Source organism: Eucyclogobius newberryi, unplaced genomic scaffold (genome assembly GCF_026437365.1).
Source record: "Eucyclogobius newberryi isolate DKJ021-1_F unplaced genomic scaffold, fEucNew1.0.hap1 SCAF_12, whole genome shotgun sequence".
NCBI lineage: Eukaryota > Metazoa > Chordata > Actinopteri > Gobiiformes > Gobiidae > Eucyclogobius > Eucyclogobius newberryi.
Genome location: NW_027315746.1, coordinates 35,110,200 through 35,134,614, shown reverse-complemented (window position 1 = coordinate 35,134,614; position 24,415 = coordinate 35,110,200). Strand labels below are relative to the sequence as shown.

Sequence of the window (24,415 nt, the reverse complement as noted above, 5' to 3'; positions counted from 1 at the left end):
GTTCCCAGAGTCCAAAGTCGGTCATAGTCAGTCTTCAGTTGGTGGTTGATTCCATCTTAGAACAGTGTTGGGTCTTATAGTCTGAGACATGTCTGGATGAGAAGATCTGGTTGGCTGCTCCAATGGAGTAAGGGAGTGGCTGCTACATGTTTATTGGTAATTTTATTAGGGCTGGGCAACGATGAAAATTTTTAATCGCGATTAATCGCATTATTTCCCTGATTAATCACGATTAATCACATTTTTACGTGCAAAATTATAAATGAATTCAAAAGAAGTGTAAAGTGCATCAGCATTTTTATTCAGTAGCAGTAAAATATATAATATAATATAAGTATTCACTTGCCACAAAATCCTGAGCCACAATCATTAAAGATGAACAGACTTCAGAGGAAACGTCAGAAACATTGTAATGTCATGAAACATTAGACTCAAAACACATTTTAGGAGCAGCAGAACCAGTCTAGTACCAAATGTCCCTAAAGCAGAAAACACAGTTTGTAAATTCTTAGAACTTGACACTAAAGCGCCATAACATGAGTTAAACAAACACTTAACCAGTTCAATACAAATAAATACATTGTGTATATTTTAACTTAAACAATGTCAAACACAAAACTAAAGCTTATTGCCACTGCCAGGGCATCGAAAAGAACCAGAAAAGTTTGTAAATTCCTAAAACTGGGTGTTTTTTTACTCCTCTGCAATGAGCCAGTTGCTAAGGCACCAGATTATTCACGTTTTCATCTGATAAAGACGCGCGCCGGGCCCTTCTCGTGGATCTCCCCAGCTACGGCGCCCGTCGGGACCTGCTCATACGGGGGCCCCCGGCGGGACCTGCTCACGCGGGCCCCCGGCGGGTTGCCTCGGCTGGCGCCTACAGCAGCTGACTTTGTAAAGTTAATAAACCAAAGCCATGATCCAACATCCAACTCCTCCACTGAGCATGTGCAGGACGACTCTCCTCCACTGAGCATGTGCAGGACGACTCTCCTCCACTGAGCATGTGCAGGACGACTCTCCTCCACTGAGCATGTGCAGGACGACTCTCCTCCACTGAGCATGTGCAGGACGACTCTCCTCCACTGAGCATGTGCAGGACGACTCTCCTCCACTGAGCATGTGCAGGACGACTCTCCTCCACTGAGCATGTGCAGGACGACTCTCCTCCACTGAGCATGTGCAGGACGACTCTCCTCCACTGAGCATGTGCAGGACGACTCTCCTCCACTGAGCATGTGCAGGACGACTCTCTTCCACTGAGCATGTGCAGGACGACTCTCCTCCACTGAGCATGTGCAGGACGACTCTCCTCCACTGAGCATGTGCAGGACGACTCTCCTCCACTGAGCATGTGCAGGACGACTCTCCTCCACTGAGCATGTGCAGGACGACTCTCCTCCACTGAGCATGTGCAGGACGACTCTCCTCCACTGAGCATGTGCAGGACGACTCTCCTCCACTGAGCATGTGCAGGACGACTCTCCTCCACTGAGCATGTGCAGGACGACTCTCCTCCACTGAGCATGTGCAGGACGACTCTCCTCCACTGAGCATGTGCAGACGACTCAGACGCACGTCTGCTGCTGAGTGTATTTTACGGACATGAGTCTGGCTCGTCGAGAACGTGCGTCAAGTCCGTTTGTCTTTCTCATGTTCACGTGCTTAAATTCTGCGTCGGGCGCAATTCATCTGCAGCGCTCTCAACGAGGCTTTAGAACTGGACCAGGGGAATCCGACCTGCGTTAACGCACGTTAAAATAATTGATGGCGTTAAATAAGTGATGAGTTAAGGCGATAATAACGCGTTAAGTTGCCCAGCACTAAATGTTTTACATCAGAGTTGTTTTTTCCGTTCCTCAAGAGTTTTCAATCCAAGATTTGAGCATAAATGTTGCACTGCTTTGCTGCATGTTTCTCCAGTTTACACTTAAAGATGGGCTGCAAAGGTAATTATCATCGTCGGCCGTTAGTATCCAAGTCTTAATATATTCAGATACTAATATCTTAATTGATAAAAAAATAGACTATTATTTAAAAGAATTACGCTCTTTTGCTGCGTCCGTGTTTTTGCCTTGACTTAACCCGGAAACGTGTGGTCACAGCGGGACATTGTCTAACACTGAGGATATTTACACTGAAGTGGGCAGCGAGAGCGAGCAAAATACAAGTGAATCCTCGTCAAGTGAGAGGATTTCAACGGATGATGAACAGCATCCAGGTGAAGAACAGGTCCAGATCGCGGATGAGAATGACGATGAGGAGACGAGAATGAGATGGAGGCCGGACATCAGAGACTTTCTGAATGGTGCGTGTTAAACTGGAATATTTCCCATGAAATTGTGTGAAATACAATGATGACGAGGTTCTTGACTGTTTTAGTTCGAAACTGCAAATTACTCGTCAAACTGACCTGAAAACGGGAGTCGAGAACGTGCTGTGGCTCGATTTCATTTCAAATCCATTCAACTTCCTGGTATATCACAACCAGTAATATGCATAAAATGAGCACTCTCATCGTGAACAACAGCAGCATCACACACACCGCGTCAGTCAGACAGCCACATACGGCGGCTACAAAAGCACAGACGACTGCCTCGATGTGAAAATATCTTGCAACTTACTTTTTAGAATATCCTAGTCGATATTTCACAAGGTTTAGGAAAATGTCGGTAGCAAAGCATTGGACCAGACTTGCCACACATCACCGATTTGGGATTCCAAACCATTCTCTTGGTCGTCCTCTACTCTTCCGTTTGGGCCCCTCAAAGAGCCCGCTTCCCTCTGGAGAGCAGTGCAGTGCTGCACATCTCTGTGTCACTGCAGATAACGCCAAGATTCGTCGTATGAAACACAAAATTCCACTCGGTTTAGCACATGTCAGAGGAGAACGGTGGACTTCCGGCTACTGCAATCTCCCGGTGTGTCTTCACTGATTATTCTCTATTCCACTTATTAACCACCGTTGCAGCCCATCTTTAAGGACCCCAGATGCGCAATTTGAGGGAGCGGTTTGTTTACTCGTGAGTTACAGGAGATGACCTGAGCCTCAGAATGTCAGCTTGTCGTGACATTGTTTAACTTGTGTTTCCTACAGTAAATCACTGTAATGTGGATGCCCAAGTACTTGGTGACTCATTGAGTTGAATTGCTTAAACATGTACCTGAAAGTGAAACACGTTACTCCCAAAAATCCCGCACACCTGCAGCGCGGACACGCCTGCAGCGCGGACACGCCTGCAGCGCCAGGACACGCCTGCAGCGCGGACACGCCTGCAGCGCCAGGACACGCCTGCAGCGTGGACACGCCTGCAGCACGGACACGCATGCAGCGCGGACACGCCTGCAGCGCCAGGACACACCTGCAGCGCGGACACACCTGCAGCGCCAGGACACGCCTGCAGCGCGGACACGCCTGCAGCGCCAGGACACACCTGCAGCGCCAGGACACACCTGCAGCGCCAGGACACACCTGCAGCGCCAGGACACACCTGCAGCGCGGACACACCTGCAGCGCGGACACACCTGCAGCGTGGACACACCTGCAGCACACACCTGGTAGGATGGACACACCTGCAGCGCGAACACACCTGCAGCGCGAACACACCTGCAGCGCGAACACACCTGCAGCGCGAACACACCTGCAGCGCGAACACACCTGCAGCGCGAACACACCTGCAGCGCGAACACACCTGCAGCGCGAACACACCTGCAGCAGCGTGGACCCACCTGCAGCGTGGACACACCTGCAGCAGCGTGGACACACCTGCAGCAGCGTGGACACACCTGCAGCAGCGTGGACGCACCTGCAGCGTGGACACATCTGCAGCAGCGTGGACGCATCTGCAGCGTGGACACACCTGCAGCAGCGTGGACGCACCTGCAGCGTGGACACACCTGCAGCAGCGTGGACACACCTGCAGCAGCGTGGACACACCTGCAGCAGCGTGGACACACCTGCAGCGTGGACACACCTGCAGCGTGGACCCACCTGCAGCGTGGACGCACCTGCAGCAGCGTGGACGCACCTGCAGCGTGGACGCACCTGGCAGGATGGACACACCTGGCAGGATGGACACACCTGGCAGGATGGACACACCTGACAGGATGGACACACCTGACAGGATGGACACACCTGACAGGATGGACACACCTGGCAGGATGGACACACCTGACAGGATGGACACACCTGGCAGGATGGACACACCTGGCAGGATGGACACACCTGACAGGATGGACACACCTGGCAGGATGGACACACCTGGCAGGATGGACACACCTGGCAGGATGGACACACCTGACAGGATGGACACACCTGGCAGGATGGACACACCTGGCAGGATGGACACACCTGGCAGGATGGGCAGTAGTCTGTAAGCAGCCAGTTTGTGTTGGAGTGTGTTGGCCACGAGGCTCCTCTCCATCAGCAGCAGACTGTGGTGGAAGGTGCTGGAGGTCAGGAGCAGCTGCAGGTCACTCTCACTCTCACTGTGAAGCTCAAACACCTCCAGGTCCTTCATGGAGCTCGTGGCACTTTCTGCAGATACAAATGCATCCACTAAGTCTTGCTCTGTTACAAAATACTTGGAGGTGAGTCAGGAACTAAACTAAATGTCTGAAACGTCTTTTTAATATTCAATATTTCTTTTTTTTTTTCTTCAAATTTATAACAAAACAAAACACAGGAGATTAGAACACGACCGGAGAGAGGAGACATCATGGCACTCAGAACCCAAAGGAAACGTCCACAGTCCAAATGTCCTTTTAAAATGTGCTCTCATGATCAGGGACATTTTAATGGACATTCATGACATGGAAGAAATTACATTTGGACTTCATTTGAAAATGGACATATTTGACAGATTTTTCTTTTCTTTTTCTTTTCTTTTATGGCTGTTATTGGTTCTGATTTCGGTTGATGTCTCCTTTCTCTGGACGTGTTCTATTCTTCTGTGTTTTGTTTTGTAATAAATTGAAAAAATGACAATATTTAAATAGTAAAAAATATTTCACAAAAATGTGCTGACTGAAAGTTTTAGATGTAGTGGTTTGGGCTGATTTTTGCTCAACAGAAACAATTTCCTGGAGAATGTGTTCAAAAGCTCAAAGTCGGGACTTGAACTCAAAACCTTTATGCAGGATGTCACCATAAATATACTAACATTAACTCCTCAAAACATATGTAAAGTATTTTATACTTTTCCCGATCCAGTTAAAATGTTGGGAATTATAACAAAAGTAGATCATCATATTACATTTAGTTCATTATAAAGTTGATCTAGAGGTTCTGTCTGAGTGAAAGCGCTCATAATCACAAAAGGGTTATTGCATTCATGTTATGCCACTGCGTAACCCAAAGGGCAATACAGGGCAATCAATTCAAAAAATGAGAAGTAGTTTTGTCCCCCCCAAAAAATCTAGATTTCAAGAATATACAAAAATATTTTCAGTATTTTCATTTCCCCCTCTAAATTTTAATGGTTGAAAAAATAAAAAAACATTTAAGACAAAATGAGCAAGAAACACATTTTCTATCAATATAGGACATGATTCCTTGGAATCTTCATGTTCTCATTCTCCAACATTTCTGACCTTGCATCTCTGAAGCTTTTTAGCACTGTTTTTCCAAAGTCTTATGATTTGACATCAAACAGAATCATAGTTTCCTCTAAACTAAAAGGTAAGACCTGCAGGGGGCGCAGGAGAAGCTAATTAATATGCTAACTGACATTTTAGAACCGGGAGGGCGAACGGAGGGATGAGGTGGTAACTGGGGTGAGGACGAAACATTTACACTTCATTTGACATGTTTGAAGCAATGTGTTTGTCTTTATTACATCATTATAAACAATATATTAACAATATATATTATTATGATATAAAATGCACCATTTCATGATATTTGGAACCAGAGAGTTGTTGTTGAGTGTCTAATATGAGGTGTGTCTTTGCTAGAGCCATTTGAAATCAACCATTATTTTTGAATATCAAATAAAACTATATTTTATAAATGCAGTAGCTTTGCCTTCGCACCATGTACACTGGGGATGTTGTTACCAAGGTGAAAACACTATCTTAACTCAAAACTCAGGAATGAGAAATGAAAATACAATGTACAGCTCAGTTATTTGGCGTTATATACCTCCTTTTCCTGCTGCATTTGGCTCCTTTCATCACAGATTCTATTGAAAATGTCTATAACATGTGTTATAAGTTTGTGTGAGTTACCTGTTCCACTGGAGCTGCCCAGTGAGGTGCTGTGGTCAGCTCGACTGGAGGTCAGGGGCCCCTCTGGGCCCTCCTGCCCCAGCTCTCTGTCTGTTCTCACTGGGGCCTCCGGCTCTGCCCCGCACAGTGAGTCAAACATGTCCCATGTGGACACAAACGTACCTGCGGCTCAGACACAGAGCATATGACATCCAACAATGAGAAGATGATATAGATTTGATATTTAATCTAAACTGTATATTTAAAATGTGTCTTTTAGAACTCTCATCTCACAGCAAAAGGACACGATCGACCCAAAGCATTAGGGACGTTATAATAAATAATGGCAGTGAGAAGAGAGTGTTCCTGTTGTGTCCAGAGTTCACCTGCTCCTGGCTGTGATGTCACAGCAGGACACAGCAGGACACAGAGGGACACAGAGGGACACAGAGGGACACAGAGGGACACTTTGGTCCAGAGGACTGTTAGTCCCGGTCCTCCTGTGGAGCTGTTTTCAGACTTTGGCTTGAGCTGCCTCTCGGGACAAATAAAGGATTGATTGAAAGTCTTGTTTTGATCATGGTTCTTTGGACAGACTCTAAACTCAGAAAGGCCTTTTAAAGACAAAGAGAGCAGCATTATTAACTCTCTTTTCTGAATTTTACAATTTAGTTGTCAATATTGTCTATTCTATCTGGAATCAGACATGTAACAATGCACAAAATAATGTCATATTTTGTGTCAAAAGTCTTTCAATAATATAGTGGCTTTCACAATAGATTCTTTGTGGAAATGAATAGTTTTGTTGCAGGAGCAGCTGAAAACCAGAGGTGACGACATGAACCATGATCTTTGCTCCATTTCTGTGCAGACATAATAATGAATAAGTCCTTTTATATCTTACATCTTTGGAATACGACCGAAACGTTTCACACCAAAGTCAAGCCATTTTAAAAGGAAAAATGATCATTTCTACATTTCTGCCTCCAAACAATATCGCAGTAAATATTGTAATAATATTGTAGCGCGAGATTTGCATGTTGTGTCATCTAGAAGTCTCCTCTCAACTTATTTCAAATGTGACTTGGTTTATAATGTATTCAAACATAATAGTTAACGTCACAACAAAACATGCACAAGTGAATCCCCCACCAAGGTTCTGGAAGGTGCGGCCCTGTGGTCAGTGTCTGCTCCTGACAGAACAGTAAAGTCCTCCAGGCCTCACCTGTCGTCGCCGTGGTGACGCTGTCGCTCTGGACCATCTTGTGTTTGGACGGAGGATCCAGAGTCTGCGCCGCTCGCTCCATGTACTTCTCATTCCCAGCTTTGTTCTTGCAGAGCTCAGCATACTTTTTATTCCTCTCCCTGGAGCACATCACACACACATATATATATATATAATACTATAATTGTACGTTAAACGTCTCCGCAGCGAGAGATGACCCAGGATGACCCACGTGACGATCTGTGCATCTTCAGCCTCAGACGACATAAATGTGGAGGGCAGATCCAGCAGAGACATGGTGTCTGTTTCTGAGAGGAAGACGTGGATCTGCTCACTCAGGGTTTGCTCCGTCACCTCCTCCTTCACGGGGGCCTTTTTAGTCTGAGCGTCTACGACAACAGGACACAGGACATCACAGTGGAAGACAACATGACACAGGACATCACAGTGGAAGACAACATGACACAGGACATCACAGTGGAAGACAACATGACACAGGACATCACAGTGGAAGACAACATGACACAGGACATCACAGTGGAAGACAACATGACACAGGACATCACAGTGGAGGACAACATGACACAGGACATCACAGTGGAGGACAACATGACACAGGACATCACAGTGGAGGACAACATGACACAGGACATCACAGTGGAGGACAACATGACACAGGACATCACAGTGGAAGACAACATGACACAGGACATCACAGTGGAGGACAACATGACACAGGACATCACAGTGGAGGACAACATGACACAGGACATCACAGTGGAAGACAACATGACACAGGACATCACAGTGGAGGACAACATGACACAGGACATCACAGTGGAAGACAACATGACACAGGACATCACAGTGGAAGACAACATGACACAGGACATCACAGTGGAGGACAACATGACACAGGACATCACAGTGGAGGACAACATGACACAGGACATCACAGTGGAGGACAACATGACACAGGACATCACAGTGGAAGACAACATGACACAGGACATCACAGTGGAGGACAACATGACACAGGACATCACAGTGGAAGACAACATGACACAGGACATCACAGTGGAAGACAACATGACACAGGACATCACAGTGGAAGACAACATGACACAGGACATCACAGTGGAGGACAACATGACACAGGACATCACAGTGGAGGACAACATGACACAGGACATCACAGTGGAGGACAACATGACACAGGACATCACAGTGGAGGACAACATGACACAGGACATCACAGTGGAAGACAACATGACACAGGACATCACAGTGGAAGACAACATGACACAGGACATCACAGTGGAGGACAACATGACACAGGACATCACAGTGGAAGACAACATGACACAGGACATCACAGTGGAAGACAACATGACACAGGACATCACAGTGGAAGACAACATGACACAGGACATCACAGTGGAGGACAACATGACACAGGACATCACAGTGGAAGACAACATGACACAGGACATCACAGTGGAGGACAACATGACACAGGACATTACAGTGGAGGACAACATGACACAGGACATCACAGTGGAAGACAACATGACACAGGACATCACAGTGGAAGACAACATGACACAGGACATCACAGTGGAGGACAACATGACACAGGACATCACAGTGGAGGACAACATGACACAGGACATCACAGTGGAGGACAACATGACACAGGACATCACAGTGGAGGACAACATGACACAGGACATCACAGTGGAGGACAACATGACACAGGACATCACAGTGGAGGACAACATGACACAGGACATCACAGTGGAAGACAACATGACACAGGACATCACAGTGGAGGACAACATGACACAGGACATCACAGTGGAAGACAACATGACACAGGACATCACAGTGGAAGACAACATGACACAGGACATCACAGTGGAAGACAACATGACACAGGACATCACAGTGGAGGACAACATGACACAGGACATCACAGTGGAGGACAACATGACACAGGACATCACAGTGGAGGACAACATGACACAGGACATCACAGTGGAAGACAACATGACACAGGACATCACAGTGGAGGACAACATGACACAGGACATCACAGTGGAGGACAACATGACACAGGACATCACAGTGGAGGACAACATGACACAGGACATCACAGTGGAAGACAACATGACACAGGACATCACAGTGGAAGACAACATGACACAGGACATCACAGTGGAAGACAACATGACACAGGACATCACAGTGGAGGACAACATGACACAGGACATCACAGTGGAGGACAACATGACACAGGACATCACAGTGGAAGACAACATGACACAGGACATCACAGTGGAAGACAACATGACACAGGACATCACAGTGGAGGACAACATGACACAGGACATCACAGTGGAAGACAACATGACACAGGACATCACAGTGGAAGACAACATGACACAGGACATCACAGTGGAGGACAACATGACACAGGACATCACAGTGGAAGACAACATGACACAGGACATCACAGTGGAAGACAACATGACACAGGACATCACAGTGGAGGACAACATGACACAGGACATCACAGTGGAAGACAACATGACACAGGACATCACAGTGGAAGACAACATGACACAGGACATCACAGTGGAAGACAACATGACACAGGACATCACAGTGGAAGACAACATGACACAGGACATCACAGTGGAAGACAACATGACACAGGACATCACAGTGGAAGACAACATGACACAGGACATCACAGTGGAAGACAACATGACACAGGACATCACAGTGGAGGACAACATGACACAGGACATCACAGTGGAAGACAACATGACACAGGACATGACAGTGGAGGACAACATGACACAGGACATCACAGTGGAGGACAACATGACACAGGACATCACAGTGGAGGACAACATGACACAGGACATCACAGTGGAGGACAACATGACACAGGACATCACAGTGGAAGACAACATGACACAGGACATCACAGTGGAGGACAACATGACACAGGACATCACAGTGGAAGACAACATGACACAGGACATCACAGTGGAAGACAACATGACACAGGACATCACAGTGGAGGACAACATGACACAGGACATCACAGTGGAAGACAACATGACACAGGACATCACAGTGGAAGACAACATGACACAGGACATCACAGTGGAAGACAACATGACACAGGACATCACAGTGGAAGACAACATGACACAGGACATCACAGTGGAAGACAACATGACACAGGACATCACAGTGGAGGACAACATGACACAGGACATCACAGTGGAGGACAACATGACACAGGACATCACAGTGGAGGACAACATGACACAGGACATCACAGTGGAGGACAACATGACACAGGACATCACAGTGGAAGACAACATGACACAGGACATCACAGTGGAGGACAACATGACACAGGACATCACAGTGGAAGACAACATGACACAGGACATCACAGTGGAAGACAACATGACACAGGACATCACAGTGGAAGACAACATGACACAGGACATCACAGTGGAGGACAACATGACACAGGACATCACAGTGGAGGACAACATGACACAGGACATCACAGTGGAGGACAACATGACACAGGACATCACAGTGGAGGACAACATGACACAGGACATCACAGTGGAAGACAACATGACACAGGACATCACAGTGGAAGACAACATGACACAGGACATCACAGTGGAGGACAACATGACACAGGACATCACAGTGGAAGACAACATGACACAGGACATCACAGTGGAAGACAACATGACACAGGACATCACAGTGGAAGACAACATGACACAGGACATCACAGTGGAGGACAACATGACACAGGACATCACAGTGGAAGACAACATGACAGAGGACATCACAGTGGAGGACAACATGACACAGGACATTACAGTGGAGGACAACATGACACAGGACATCACAGTGGAAGACAACATGACACAGGACATCACAGTGGAAGACAACATGACACAGGACATCACAGTGGAGGACAACATGACACAGGACATCACAGTGGAGGACAACATAACACAGGACATCACAGTGGAGGACAACATGACACAGGACATCACAGTGGAGGACAACATGACACAGGACATCACAGTGGAGGACAACATGACACAGGACATCACAGTGGAGGACAACATGACACAGGACATCACAGTGGAAGACAACATGACACAGGACATCACAGTGGAGGACAACATGACACAGGACATCACAGTGGAAGACAACATGACACAGGACATCACAGTGGAAGACAACATGACACAGGACATCACAGTGGAAGACAACATGACACAGGACATCACAGTGGAAGACAACATGACACAGGACATCACAGTGGAAGACAACATGACACAGGACATCACAGTGGAGGACAACATGACACAGGACATCACAGTGGAGGACAACATGACACAGGACATCACAGTGGAAGACAACATGACACAGGACATCACAGTGGAGGACAACATGACACAGGACATCACAGTGGAGGACAACATGACACAGGACATCACAGTGGAGGACAACATGACACAGGACATCACAGTGGAAGACAACATGACACAGGACATCAAAGTGGAAGACAACATGACACAGGACATCACAGTGGAAGACAACATGACACAGGACATCACAGTGGAAGACAACATGACACAGGACATCAAAGTGGAAGACAACATGACACAGGACATCACAGTGGAAGACAACATGACACAGGACATCACAGTGGAAGACAACATGACACAGGACATCACAGTGGAGGACAACATGACACAGGACATCACAGTGGAGGACAACATGACACAGGACATCACAGTGGAGGACAACATGACACAGGACATCACAGTGGAGGACAACATGACACAGGACATCACAGTGGAAGACAACATGACACAGGACATCACAGTGGAAGACAACATGACACAGGACATCACAGTGGAAGACAACATGACACAGGACATCACAGTGGAAGACAACATGACACAGGACATCACAGTGGAAGACAACATGACACAGGACATCACAGTGGAAGACAACATGACACAGGACATCACAGTGGAAGACAACATGACACAGGACATCACAGTGGAGGACAACATGACACAGGACATCACAGTGGAAGACAACATGACACAGGACATCACAGTGGAGGACAACATGACACAGGACATTACAGTGGAGGACAACATGACACAGGACATCACAGTGGAAGACAACATGACACAGGACATCACAGTGGAAGACAACATGACACAGGACATCACAGTGGAGGACAACATGACACAGGACATCACAGTGGAGGACAACATGACACAGGACATCACAGTGGAGGACAACATGACACAGGACATCACAGTGGAGGACAACATGACACAGGACATCACAGTGGAGGACAACATGACACAGGACATCACAGTGGAGGACAACATGACACAGGACATCACAGTGGAAGACAACATGACACAGGACATCACAGTGGAGGACAACATGACACAGGACATCACAGTGGAAGACAACATGACACAGGACATCACAGTGGAAGACAACATGACACAGGACATCACAGTGGAAGACAACATGACACAGGACATCACAGTGGAAGACAACATGACACAGGACATCACAGTGGAAGACAACATGACACAGGACATCACAGTGGAGGACAACATGACACAGGACATCACAGTGGAGGACAACATGACACAGGACATCACAGTGGAGGACAACATGACACAGGACATCACAGTGGAAGACAACATGACACAGGACATCACAGTGGAGGACAACATGACACAGGACATCACAGTGGAGGACAACATGACACAGGACATCACAGTGGAGGACAACATGACACAGGACATCACAGTGGAAGACAACATGACACAGGACATCACAGTGGAAGACAACATGACACAGGACATCACAGTGGAAGACAACATGACACAGGACATCACAGTGGAGGACAACATGACAAAGGACATCACAGTGGAGGACAACATGACACAGGACATCACAGTGGAAGACAACATGACACAGGACATCACAGTGGAAGACAACATGACACAGGACATCACAGTGGAGGACAACATGACACAGGACATCACAGTGGAAGACAACATGACACAGGACATCACAGTGGAAGACAACATGACACAGGACATCACAGTGGAAGACAACATGACACAGGACATCACAGTGGAAGACAACATGACACAGGACATCACAGTGGAGGACAACATGACACAGGACATCACAGTGGAGGACAACATGACACAGGACATCACAGTGGAGGACAACATGACACAGGACATCACAGTGGAGGACAACATGACACAGGACATCACAGTGGAAGACAACATGACACAGGACATCACAGTGGAGGACAACATGACACAGGACATCACAGTGGAAGACAACATGACACAGGACATCACAGTGGAAGACAACATGACACAGGACATCACAGTGGAAGACAACATGACACAGGACATCACAGTGGAAGACAACATGACACAGGACATCACAGTGGAAGACAACATGACACAGGACATCACAGTGGAAGACAACATGACACAGGACATCACAGTGGAGGACAACATGACACAGGACATCACAGTGGAAGACAACATGACACAGGACATCACAGTGGAAGACAACATGACACAGGACATCACAGTGGAGGACAACATGACACAGGACATCACAGTGGAAGACAACATGACACAGGACATCACAGTGGAAGACAACATGACACAGGACATCACAGTGGAAGACAACATGACACAGGACATCACAGTGGAGGACAACATGACACAGGACATCACAGTGGAAGACAACATGACACAGGACATCACAGTGGAGGACAACATGACACAGGACATTACAGTGGAGGACAACATGACACAGGACATCACAGTGGAAGACAACATGACACAGGACATCACAGTGGAAGACAACATGACACAGGACATCACAGTGGAGGACAACATGACACAGGACATCACAGTGGAGGACAACATGACACAGGACATCACAGTGGAGGACAACATGACACAGGACATCACAGTGGAGGACAACATGACACAGGACATCACAGTGGAGGACAACATGACACAGGACATCACAGTGGAGGACAACATGACACAGGACATCACAGTGGAAGACAACATGACACAGGACATCACAGTGGAGGACAACATGACACAGGACATCACAGTGGAAGACAACATGACACAGGACATCACAGTGGAAGACAACATGACACAGGACATCACAGTGGAAGACAACATGACACAGGACATCACAGTGGAAGACAACATGACACAGGACATCACAGTGGAAGACAACATGACACAGGACATCACAGTGGAGGACAACATGACACAGGACATCACAGTGGAGGACAACATGACACAGGACATCACAGTGGAGGACAACATGACACAGGACATCACAGTGGAAGACAACATGACACAGGACATCACAGTGGAGGACAACATGACACAGGACATCACAGTGGAGGACAACATGACACAGGACATCACAGTGGAGGACAACATGACACAGGACATCACAGTGGAAGACAACATGACACAGGACATCAAAGTGGAAGACAACATGACACAGGACATCACAGTGGAAGACAACATGACACAGGACATCACAGTGGAGGAGAACATGACACAGGACATCACAGTGGAGGACAACATGACACAGGACATCACAGTGGAGGACAACATGACACAGGACATCACAGTGGAAGACAACATGACACAGGACATCACAGTGGAGGACAACATGACACAGGACATCACAGTGGAGGACAACATGACACAGGACATCACAGTGGAGGACAACATGACACAGGACATCACAGTGGAGGACAACATGACACAGGACATCACAGTGGAAGACAACATGACACAGGACATCACAGTGGAAGACAACATGACACAGGACATCACAGTGGAGGACAACATGACACAGGACATCACAGTGGAGGACAACATGACACAGGACATCACAGTGGAAGACAACATGACACAGGACATCACAGTGGAAGACAACATGACACAGGACATCACAGTGGAGGACAACATGACACAGGACATCACAGTGGAAGACAACATGACACAGGACATCACAGTGGAAGACAACATGACACAGGACATCACAGTGGAGGACAACATGACACAGGACATCACAGTGGAGGACAACATGACACAGGACATCACAGTGGAAGACAACATGACACAGGACATCACAGTGGAGGACAACATGACACAGGACATCACAGTGGAGGACAACATGACACAGGACATCACAGTGGAAGACAACATGACACAGGACATCACAGTGGAGGACAACATGACACAGGACATCACAGTGGAAGACAACATGACACAGGACATCACAGTGGAAGACAACATGACACAGGACATCACAGTGGAAGACAACATGACACAGGACATCACAGTGGAAGACAACATGACACAGGACATCACAGTGGAGGACAACATGACACAGGACATCACAGTGGAAGACAACATGACACAGGACATCACAGTGGAGGACAACATGACACAGGACATCACAGTGGAGGACAACATGACACAGGACATCACAGTGGAAGACAACATGACACAGGACATCACAGTGGAAGACAACATGACACAGGACATCACAGTGGAGGACAACATGACACAGGACATCACAGTGGAGGACAACATGACACAGGACATCACAGTGGAGGACAACATGACACAGGACATCACAGTGGAGGACAACATGACACAGGACATCACAGTGGAGGACAACATGACACAGGACATCACAGTGGAGGACAACATGACACAGGACATCACAGTGGAGGACAACATGACACAGGACATCACAGTGGAAGACAACATGACACAGGACATCACAGTGGAGGACAACATGACACAGGACATCACAGTGGAAGACAACATGACACAGGACATCACAGTGGAAGACAACATGACACAGGACATCACAGTGGAAGACAACATGACACAGGACATCACAGTGGAGGACAACATGACACAGGACATCACAGTGGAGGACAACATGACACAGGACATCACAGTGGAAGACAACATGACACAGGACATCACAGTGGAGGACAACATGACACAGGACATCACAGTGGAGGACAACATGACACAGGACATCACAGTGGAAGACAACATGACACAGGACATCACAGTGGAAGACAACATGACACAGGACATCACAGTGGAAGACAACATGACACAGGACATCACAGTGGAAGACAACATGACACAGGACATCACAGTGGAAGACAACATGACACAGGACATCACAGTGGAGGACAACATGACACAGGACATCACAGTGGAAGACAACATGACACAGGACATCACAGTGGAGGACAACATGACACAGGACATCACAGTGGAGGACAACATGACACAGGACATCACAGTGGAAGACAACATGACACAGGACATCACAGTGGAAGACAACATGACACAGGACATCACAGTGGAGGACAACATGACACAGGACATCACAGTGGAGGACAACATGACACAGGACATCACAGTGGAGGACAACATGACACAGGACATCACAGTGGAGGACAACATGACACAGGACATCACAGTGGAGGACAACATGACACAGGACATCACAGTGGAGGACAACATGACACAGGACATCACAGTGGAGGACAACATGACACAGGACATCACAGTGGAAGACAACATGACACAGGACATCACAGTGGAGGACAACATGACACAGGACATCACAGTGGAGGACAACATGACACAGGACATCACAGTGGAGGACAACATGACACAGGACATCACAGTTAAGAATGATAAATCAGATCTAATGCTTGTTTCAGGTCAAAGGTGAAGTAAGAAAAGGTGAAGGAAACTAAAGTATTGTGAATTAAAGGACATGTTTAGAGAGGCAGCATTAGATCACTTATCTGTTCTTTTACTTCTGTATCTACTTGCGTTGCAACACCGAAATTTCCCCATTGTGTGACAAATAAAGGCTTATTTTATCTGGATGCGTCTCACAGAGAACTGTCTTAGAGTGGATTAAAAACCACTCAAAAGGAATGAAGTCAGAACATAATTCTATCAAACCGTTTAGCACAAAAATAATGATGGGTGTTTATATGAAGCAAGTTTATTTGTGTTGCACATTTCAAAGTGCTTCACACGACGGGAAAAAATCATTAAAATCACAAAGAAATTACAGCACAAAACAATTTAAGACACAAAAGAGAAGAGTGCAAAGAAAAATCCTTTCAGTCACATGACTCTGGCACCAGCAGGAGGCCGGTCCATGTTTAGTCCTGACTCTGGCACCAGCAGGAGGCCGGTCCATGTTTAGTCCTGACTCTGGCACCAGCAGGAGGCCGGTCCATGTTTAGTCCTGACTCTGGCACCAGCAGGAGGCCGGTCCATGTTTAGTCCTGACTCTGGCACCAGCAGGAGGCCGGTCCATGTTTAGTCCTGACTCTGGCACCAGCACGAGGCCGGTCCATGTTTAGTCCTGACTCTGGCACCAGCAGGAGGCCGCTCCATGTTTAGTCCTGACTCTGAGCACCAGCAGGAGGCCTGTCCATGTTTAGTCCTGACTCTGGCACCAGCAGGAGGCCGGTCCCTGAGAACAGGACTAATGTGATGGTACTTCCTGGTTCTAGTCAGGACTAATGTGATGGTACTTCCTGGTTCTAGTCAGGACTAATGTGATGGTACTTCCTGGTTCTAGTCAGGACTAATGTGATTGTACTTCCTGGTTCTAGTCAGGACTAATGTGATGGTACTTCCTGGTTCTAGTCAGGACTAATGTGATGGTACTTCCTGGTTCTAGTCAGGACTAATGTGATGGTACTTCCTGGTTCTAGTCAGGACCCGAGCAGCAGCGTTCTGGATGAACTGCAGCTGTTTTACAGCTCGTTTGGAGAGACCAGTGAGCCGCCGTTACAGTCTAATCTACTGGAGACAAATGCACAGATAAGTCTGTCCAAGTCTGGTTTAGACACTATACTTTTGATTTTGGCAATGTTTTTTAAAAAGCTACTGATTGAATTGACATGGCTTTTAAAATTCAAGTCTGAGTCCATTATTACCCCCAGGTTTATAACTTGGTTTGTAGGTTTTAGAGCGAGACTCTGGAGGTGACGCTGACATTTTCTCTTTGTTTCTGTGACAAAGACGATGATTTCAGTCTTGTCTGAGTTCAGCTGGAGAAAGTTGTTCTGCTCCACACACTGATCTGTTGCACCAGCAGGAGGCCCTCTGGCACCAGCAGGAGGCCCTCTGACACCAGCAGGAAGCCCTCTGGTACCAGCAGGAGGCCCTCTGGCACCAGCAGGAGGCCCGGTCCACACACTGATCTGTTGTTGCAGTGACAGAGTGAATCCACTGGTCCAGATTCACCTGTGACAGTGAAACATAGATCTGACTCGTCTGCATCATTGTGATAGGACATCAGCTGACCTAACGGCAGCATGTAGAGGTTGAACAGAAGGGGACCCAGGACTGACCCTTGGGGCACTCCACAGGTCAGGGGCATGTGGTCTGAGACACAAAGTACTTCCTGTCTTCCAGATAGGACCTTCACCGGTTTAGGGCGGGGCCAGTGATGCCCACCCAGTCCTCTAGTCTCTGTAAGAGGGTCCCATGATCGACAGTGTCAAAAGCAGCATAAAGATCCAACAGAATTAAGACTGAAGCTTTGCCCATGTCAGTGTTCAGGAGGATGTCATTTGTCACCTTGACAAGATTAGTCTCAGTGCTGTGATGAGGTCTAAAACCTGACTGAAAAACATCTAATGAGTTGTTTATTAAGTGGAAATCTGTGACTGTTGTAAACAACCTTTTCAAGGACTTTGCCCCAAAATGTCAGATTAGAGATGGGCCGGTCATGACTCAGGACTGCAGCATCAAGACTGCTCTTCTTTAGGAGAGGCTTTATGACCGCAGTTTTCAAAGACATTGGGAATGTTCCAGATTGAAGCGACATGTTAACTATGTGAGTGATGGTGCTAACAAACTGTTCAGCACAGACTTTAGAAATCTGGAGGCTCACACATGGAGGCAGCATGTAGATGAACTCAGACTGGTGATGATCTCATGGACAGTTTTGTCAGTTACAGGTGCAAAGTGCGTTAGCTCTAAGTGTCTTGGTGGTTTTAGGGTGTTTTTTTGCATTGTGGGATTTATAGCATTTTTAATGCCCTGAACTTTGTCATTAAAGAATAATGCAAACTCATTACACTTGGATGTGGAAATGAGTTCTAACGGCAGCTGAGCTGGAGGGTTTGTTCATCTGTTACTGTGGCAAACAGGACACGTGAGTTGTTACTGCAGCTTCCAATAATTTCAGAGAAATATCTTTCCCTAGTTCTACATAAAATGAGGCTGTACATGTTCAGCTTCTCTTTGTAAATCTCTTTTTGAACCTGGAGCTTTGACTTGGGTCATTTCCGTTCGGCCCTGCGGCACTCCCTTTTCTGTGCCCTGACCGAATCATCATGTCTCCATGGAGCCTTCTGCTTATTTTGAACCATTTTAGCCTTCATAGGGGCGATGGTGTCCAGAACATTCAAAACACAAATCATTCACATTAGAACATGAGACATTTTCAAAGTTTATCATTTCCATAAACAGTGCACCTGTGCCATCATTTATGTGTCTCCTCTGAACAACTGCAGGACCAGCCTCTGAACAACTGCAGGACCAACCGGTGGTTTGGGAGAAACAGACATGTCAAAGAAGACACAGAAATGATCAGACAGAGCAACATCGATCACATTAACATTTGAAATATTTACCCCCTTTGTAATTATGAGATCTAGAGTGTGTCCTTTGCTGTGGGTGGGGCCTCTCACATGCTGAGTAAGACTGAAGGTTTCAAGGACAGCATCGAGCTCTTTAGCGTTTCTGTCACAAATATTATCAACATGCACATTAAATTCACCTGTAATGACCAAACCATCAAAGTCTGTGCATACGACTGAAACATCTCAGTAAAAGCATCAATAAAACTTTGGCAGTGTTGGGGAGGCTTGTATAAAACAATGAAGAGAATGAGACTGTTTTAGCTCCATTTTAAAGGAGACATACTCAAATGATGAAAACACCCCAAAAGACAACCTGCGGGTAATTATTTCATCTCTAAAGATTGCACAGACTCCACCCCTTTTTTTGTTTTCTCGTGTTTCAGATTCAAATTTAAAGTTAGGTGAAGCAGATTCTATCAGAACTACATTTCATGTGTTTTTGTCAAGCCATGTTTCAGTTAAAAATATAAAATCAAGATTATTAGAAGAAATAAAATTATTAATTAAGAGTGATTTGTTAGATAAGGATCTGACATTTAGCACAGCAAGTTTCAGACTAGTTTCAGTGGGACTGGGCTTTAGCTTTTCACAGGGAATATGAATCACATTTCTCAGATTGGGCCTGACTCGCATTTTGTTTTTCCATCTGTGTGATGATGTGACTACAGAAATAGCACTAGGGGGGGCTCTTTTTACATAGGGCCCCGATTTGGTTTGAGTTCTAATATGACAATAAGTCTCGGCAACGCTGAGACCCAGTGCATCCTAGCTATGGGAGATACCAGGTGAAAGGCGAGGTTGGATGGGTGGTGGGGCTTTTGTAGCCGAGGAGAGTTTGGAACCAGGTGAGAGGCGATGGGTGGTGGGGCTTTTGTTGGTGTAGTCGGCTTGTGCAGGGAAGAGTTGATAAGTATTGACATAGCCTTTGATCTTGCTATATTGGGCGTGAGTGGAGCCATCTTGATACCTGATTTGATCAGACTTTCAAAATGGCTGGGAAGGCCCATGGGTGAGAGTGGAGATGAGAAGGAGAGTGATGAATCTTTAGTGGGAGTAGATGTTGCAGGGGGAACCCAGGGATGGTCTGAAGGCAGGGGCGATGACAGGGATGTTGTTGGGCCTGTCGCAGATGGGTCCAAGGCCTTTGAAGATTGTTCCTTTGCTGGAGGCGGTGGAGGTGAATGTGGAGCAGCTGGAGCTGAATCCTTTGCTGGTGGTGGTGGAGCAGCTGCTGATGAATCCTTTGGTGGAGGCTGAGGTTGTGGTGCTTTTGATGTTGAAACATTGGCTCGGTCTCTGGCTGATGGAGCAGGAATTCTTCTCTCATTCCTCTTTTCTCTAACTATCTGCTCAGGACCCTGTCCAGGCCCAGTCCAATGCCTCAGAGCGTGGAGAAGGTTCTCTGTCAGCACCCTCACTCCACCTCTGCATAGGTGGGGGCCATTTCTCTTAAACAGGTCCTGTCGTTTCCAAAATAGATAGAAGTTCTCAATGTAGTGTAGTCCTCTCCGGGCACACTCTTTGGACAGCCATGTGTTCAGCTGAAGAAGCCGGCTAAACTTGTTTATCCTCCTGACGATGTTTGGAAGAGGTCCACTTATGAATGTTTTGATTTCCATTTTATCAAGCACGTCGAACAACTTCAAGAAGTCTTTTTTCAAAACTTCAGTCTGTTCCCGCCGCATGTCCACTGCACCCACGTGCACAATCAGCTGTTTAGCTCCTCCATGCTTAGCCATAATATTTGGAAGGAGTGACGTTATCTCAGAAACAGTGGCGCTTGGAAAAAAATGTGTGTTTATCTTTTCATGCGTCACGTGACTTATTGCCCCATCTCCAATCAAAACAATCCGTGTGACCTTGGCTTTTGGCCCAGTTCCTCCTTGCTGTATTTTGGCGACGTCATCTTTCCTTTTTTCATTTAATTCCATCTCTGAAAGTGGTAAAAATCTGTTTGTGAGCTGCATTTTAGGTGCGTTATCTTTGTGTCGTTTAGGCCAAGTTTGTTCCAAGAAACAGCCTGGTCTTTCTGGTTTTTAGACAGTTTTGGAAACGACACAGAGTCACTGCGGTTTAGGTTGAAAGTAGCAGTTATTCTTGTAAAAAGTGTGCTCTTCTTACCATCGGTTGACACAGGAATGGTATCGTGAAGAACTTTTTCAGATCCCAAAACAAATATCCGTGTTTTCAGCTCATTAATTTCTTGTTGATATTTCCGACAGCGTTCACAGTCTTTCTCCCTTCTTCTCTCGGACATGTCGCTGGCGTCAGATATGTCGTTAAAACTGGAAAAATGTTCTTAAAATCCTTGGTTTACTTGAAAAAGTCTAAAGCAAAAATGTTTGGAAGACAAAAACTGATTAAAAAGCAAAATAAATAAGGAAAGCAGCGATAGCAAGCGGAGCGAGCGAAAAAGCGTGTGCACTCTTCGGAAGCAGGAAGCAATGATATATATATATATAAATAAAAAAATGGGTGGTCCCCTTTTCAAGCTTGGGTCCTCAGTATCTTTGCTGTTCCTTGTATCCCATGTACTGCAATGTCCACCACCACGGCTTTCCTCTGACCCTTGAGACCACAACTATGTCCGGTTGGTTCCATTACCATTCTGTCTGTCTGTATCTGGAAGTCCCAGAGGACCTTGTCTCGGTCGTTCTCCACCTTTGGAGGTGTTTCCCACTTTGTCCTAGGGGTCTCCAGCCCGTACTCTGCACAGATGTTTCTGTACACTATGCCAGCTCCTGGTGATGGAGCTCCATGTATGCTGTCCCTGCAGCAACTGCACCTGCAGTTATGTGTGGGATGGTCTCAGGGCCCTTTGCACAGCCTACACCTTGGGTCTGGGCCTCTATTGATCTGGTGTTCAGGTCCTGCTCCTGTGCTGCCATGATCAGGGCCTCTGTCCTTCAGACCGGCTCTTTCTAACCATTGGTAGGATTTCGTGATCAGTTATGTTCCGGTGGTACATCCCATGTAGGGGCGTGTCCTCCGTGTAGGGGCGTGTCCTCCCATGTAGGGAAGTGTTCTCCATGTAGGGGCTTGTCCTCCTATGTAGGGGCGTGTCCTCCCATGATGGTCCCTCCAGCACCTCATCATCCTCTGTTCCTCATTGTCTGAGACATTCACTGAGCACGTCCTCTGTAGGAGCCTTGTCCTTGATTTACTTATGGATCTTGGACGTTTCGTCCTGGATAGTGGCTCTCACACTCACTAGTCCCCGTCTCCTTCCTTACGGCTAGTGTACAGTCTCAGGGTGCTAGTGTACAGTCTCAGGGTGCTGGATTTGGCATGGAACCCTCCATGGTCAGGAGCTTTTGTGTCTTAACATCTGTGGTCTGTATCGCCTCCTTTGGCCAACTGATTATTCCTGCAAGGTCTGATCACTGGCAGGGCGTGGCAGGGTCTGATCACTGGCAGGGCGTGGCAGGGTCTGATCACTGGCAGCGCGAAGCTGTTTACTGCCCGGGACTTGTTCTTGTCATTGAGCTGCTTCTGAGGACTTGCCTCATTCGTTGTAGGTATTTGGCCGTAGCAGCTTTCCTTGTTACCTTATCGAGGTTGCCATTTGCCTGTGGGATTCCCAGGTACTTGTAACTGTCCTCAATGTCTGCTATTGTTCCTTCTGGGAGTGAGACCTCCTCTGTGTGGACCACCTTCCCTCTGTGTGGACCACCTTCCCTCTGTGTGGACCACCTTCCCTCTCTTAGTCACCATCACCACACTTCTCTAGTCCCAATGACATTCTGATATCTGAGCTGTAGATCCTGGTGGTGTGGATCAGGGAGTCAATGCCCCGCTCGCTCTTAGCATACAGCTTGATGTCATCCATGTAGAGGAGTAGACTGATGATAGCTCCATTCCTGAGTCGGTATCCATAGTCAGTTTTGTTGATATTTGGCTGAAGGGGTTCAAACCTCTGTAGAACAGCAGTGAGGGGGTTCAGACCTCTGCAGAACAGCAGTGAGGGGGTTCAGACCTCTGCAGAACAGCAGTGAGGGGGTTCAGACCTCTGCAAAACAGCAGTGAGGGGGTTCAGACCTCTGCAGAACAGCAGTGAGGGGGTTCAGACCTCTGCAGATCAGCAGTGAGGG

At 47.0% G+C, this 24,415-nt stretch overlaps 1 protein-coding gene across 1 annotated transcript in view; it reads right to left on the bottom strand.

Moving 5' to 3' along the window:
• The window catches only part of dnai4 (dynein axonemal intermediate chain 4), an 82,583-nt gene that overhangs the window by 33,499 nt on the left and 24,669 nt on the right, over positions 1 to 24,415 (bottom strand). Inside the window, exons 4-7 of the mRNA XM_072440517.1 lie at positions 7,665 to 7,821; positions 7,433 to 7,572; positions 6,229 to 6,390; positions 4,352 to 4,537 (exon numbers count right to left, since the gene is read on the bottom strand). Of these exons, the coding sequence (XP_072296618.1) occupies positions 4,352 to 4,537; positions 6,229 to 6,390; positions 7,433 to 7,572; positions 7,665 to 7,821 (645 nt within the window). The remainder of the gene's footprint in view (positions 1 to 4,351; positions 4,538 to 6,228; positions 6,391 to 7,432; positions 7,573 to 7,664; positions 7,822 to 24,415) is intronic.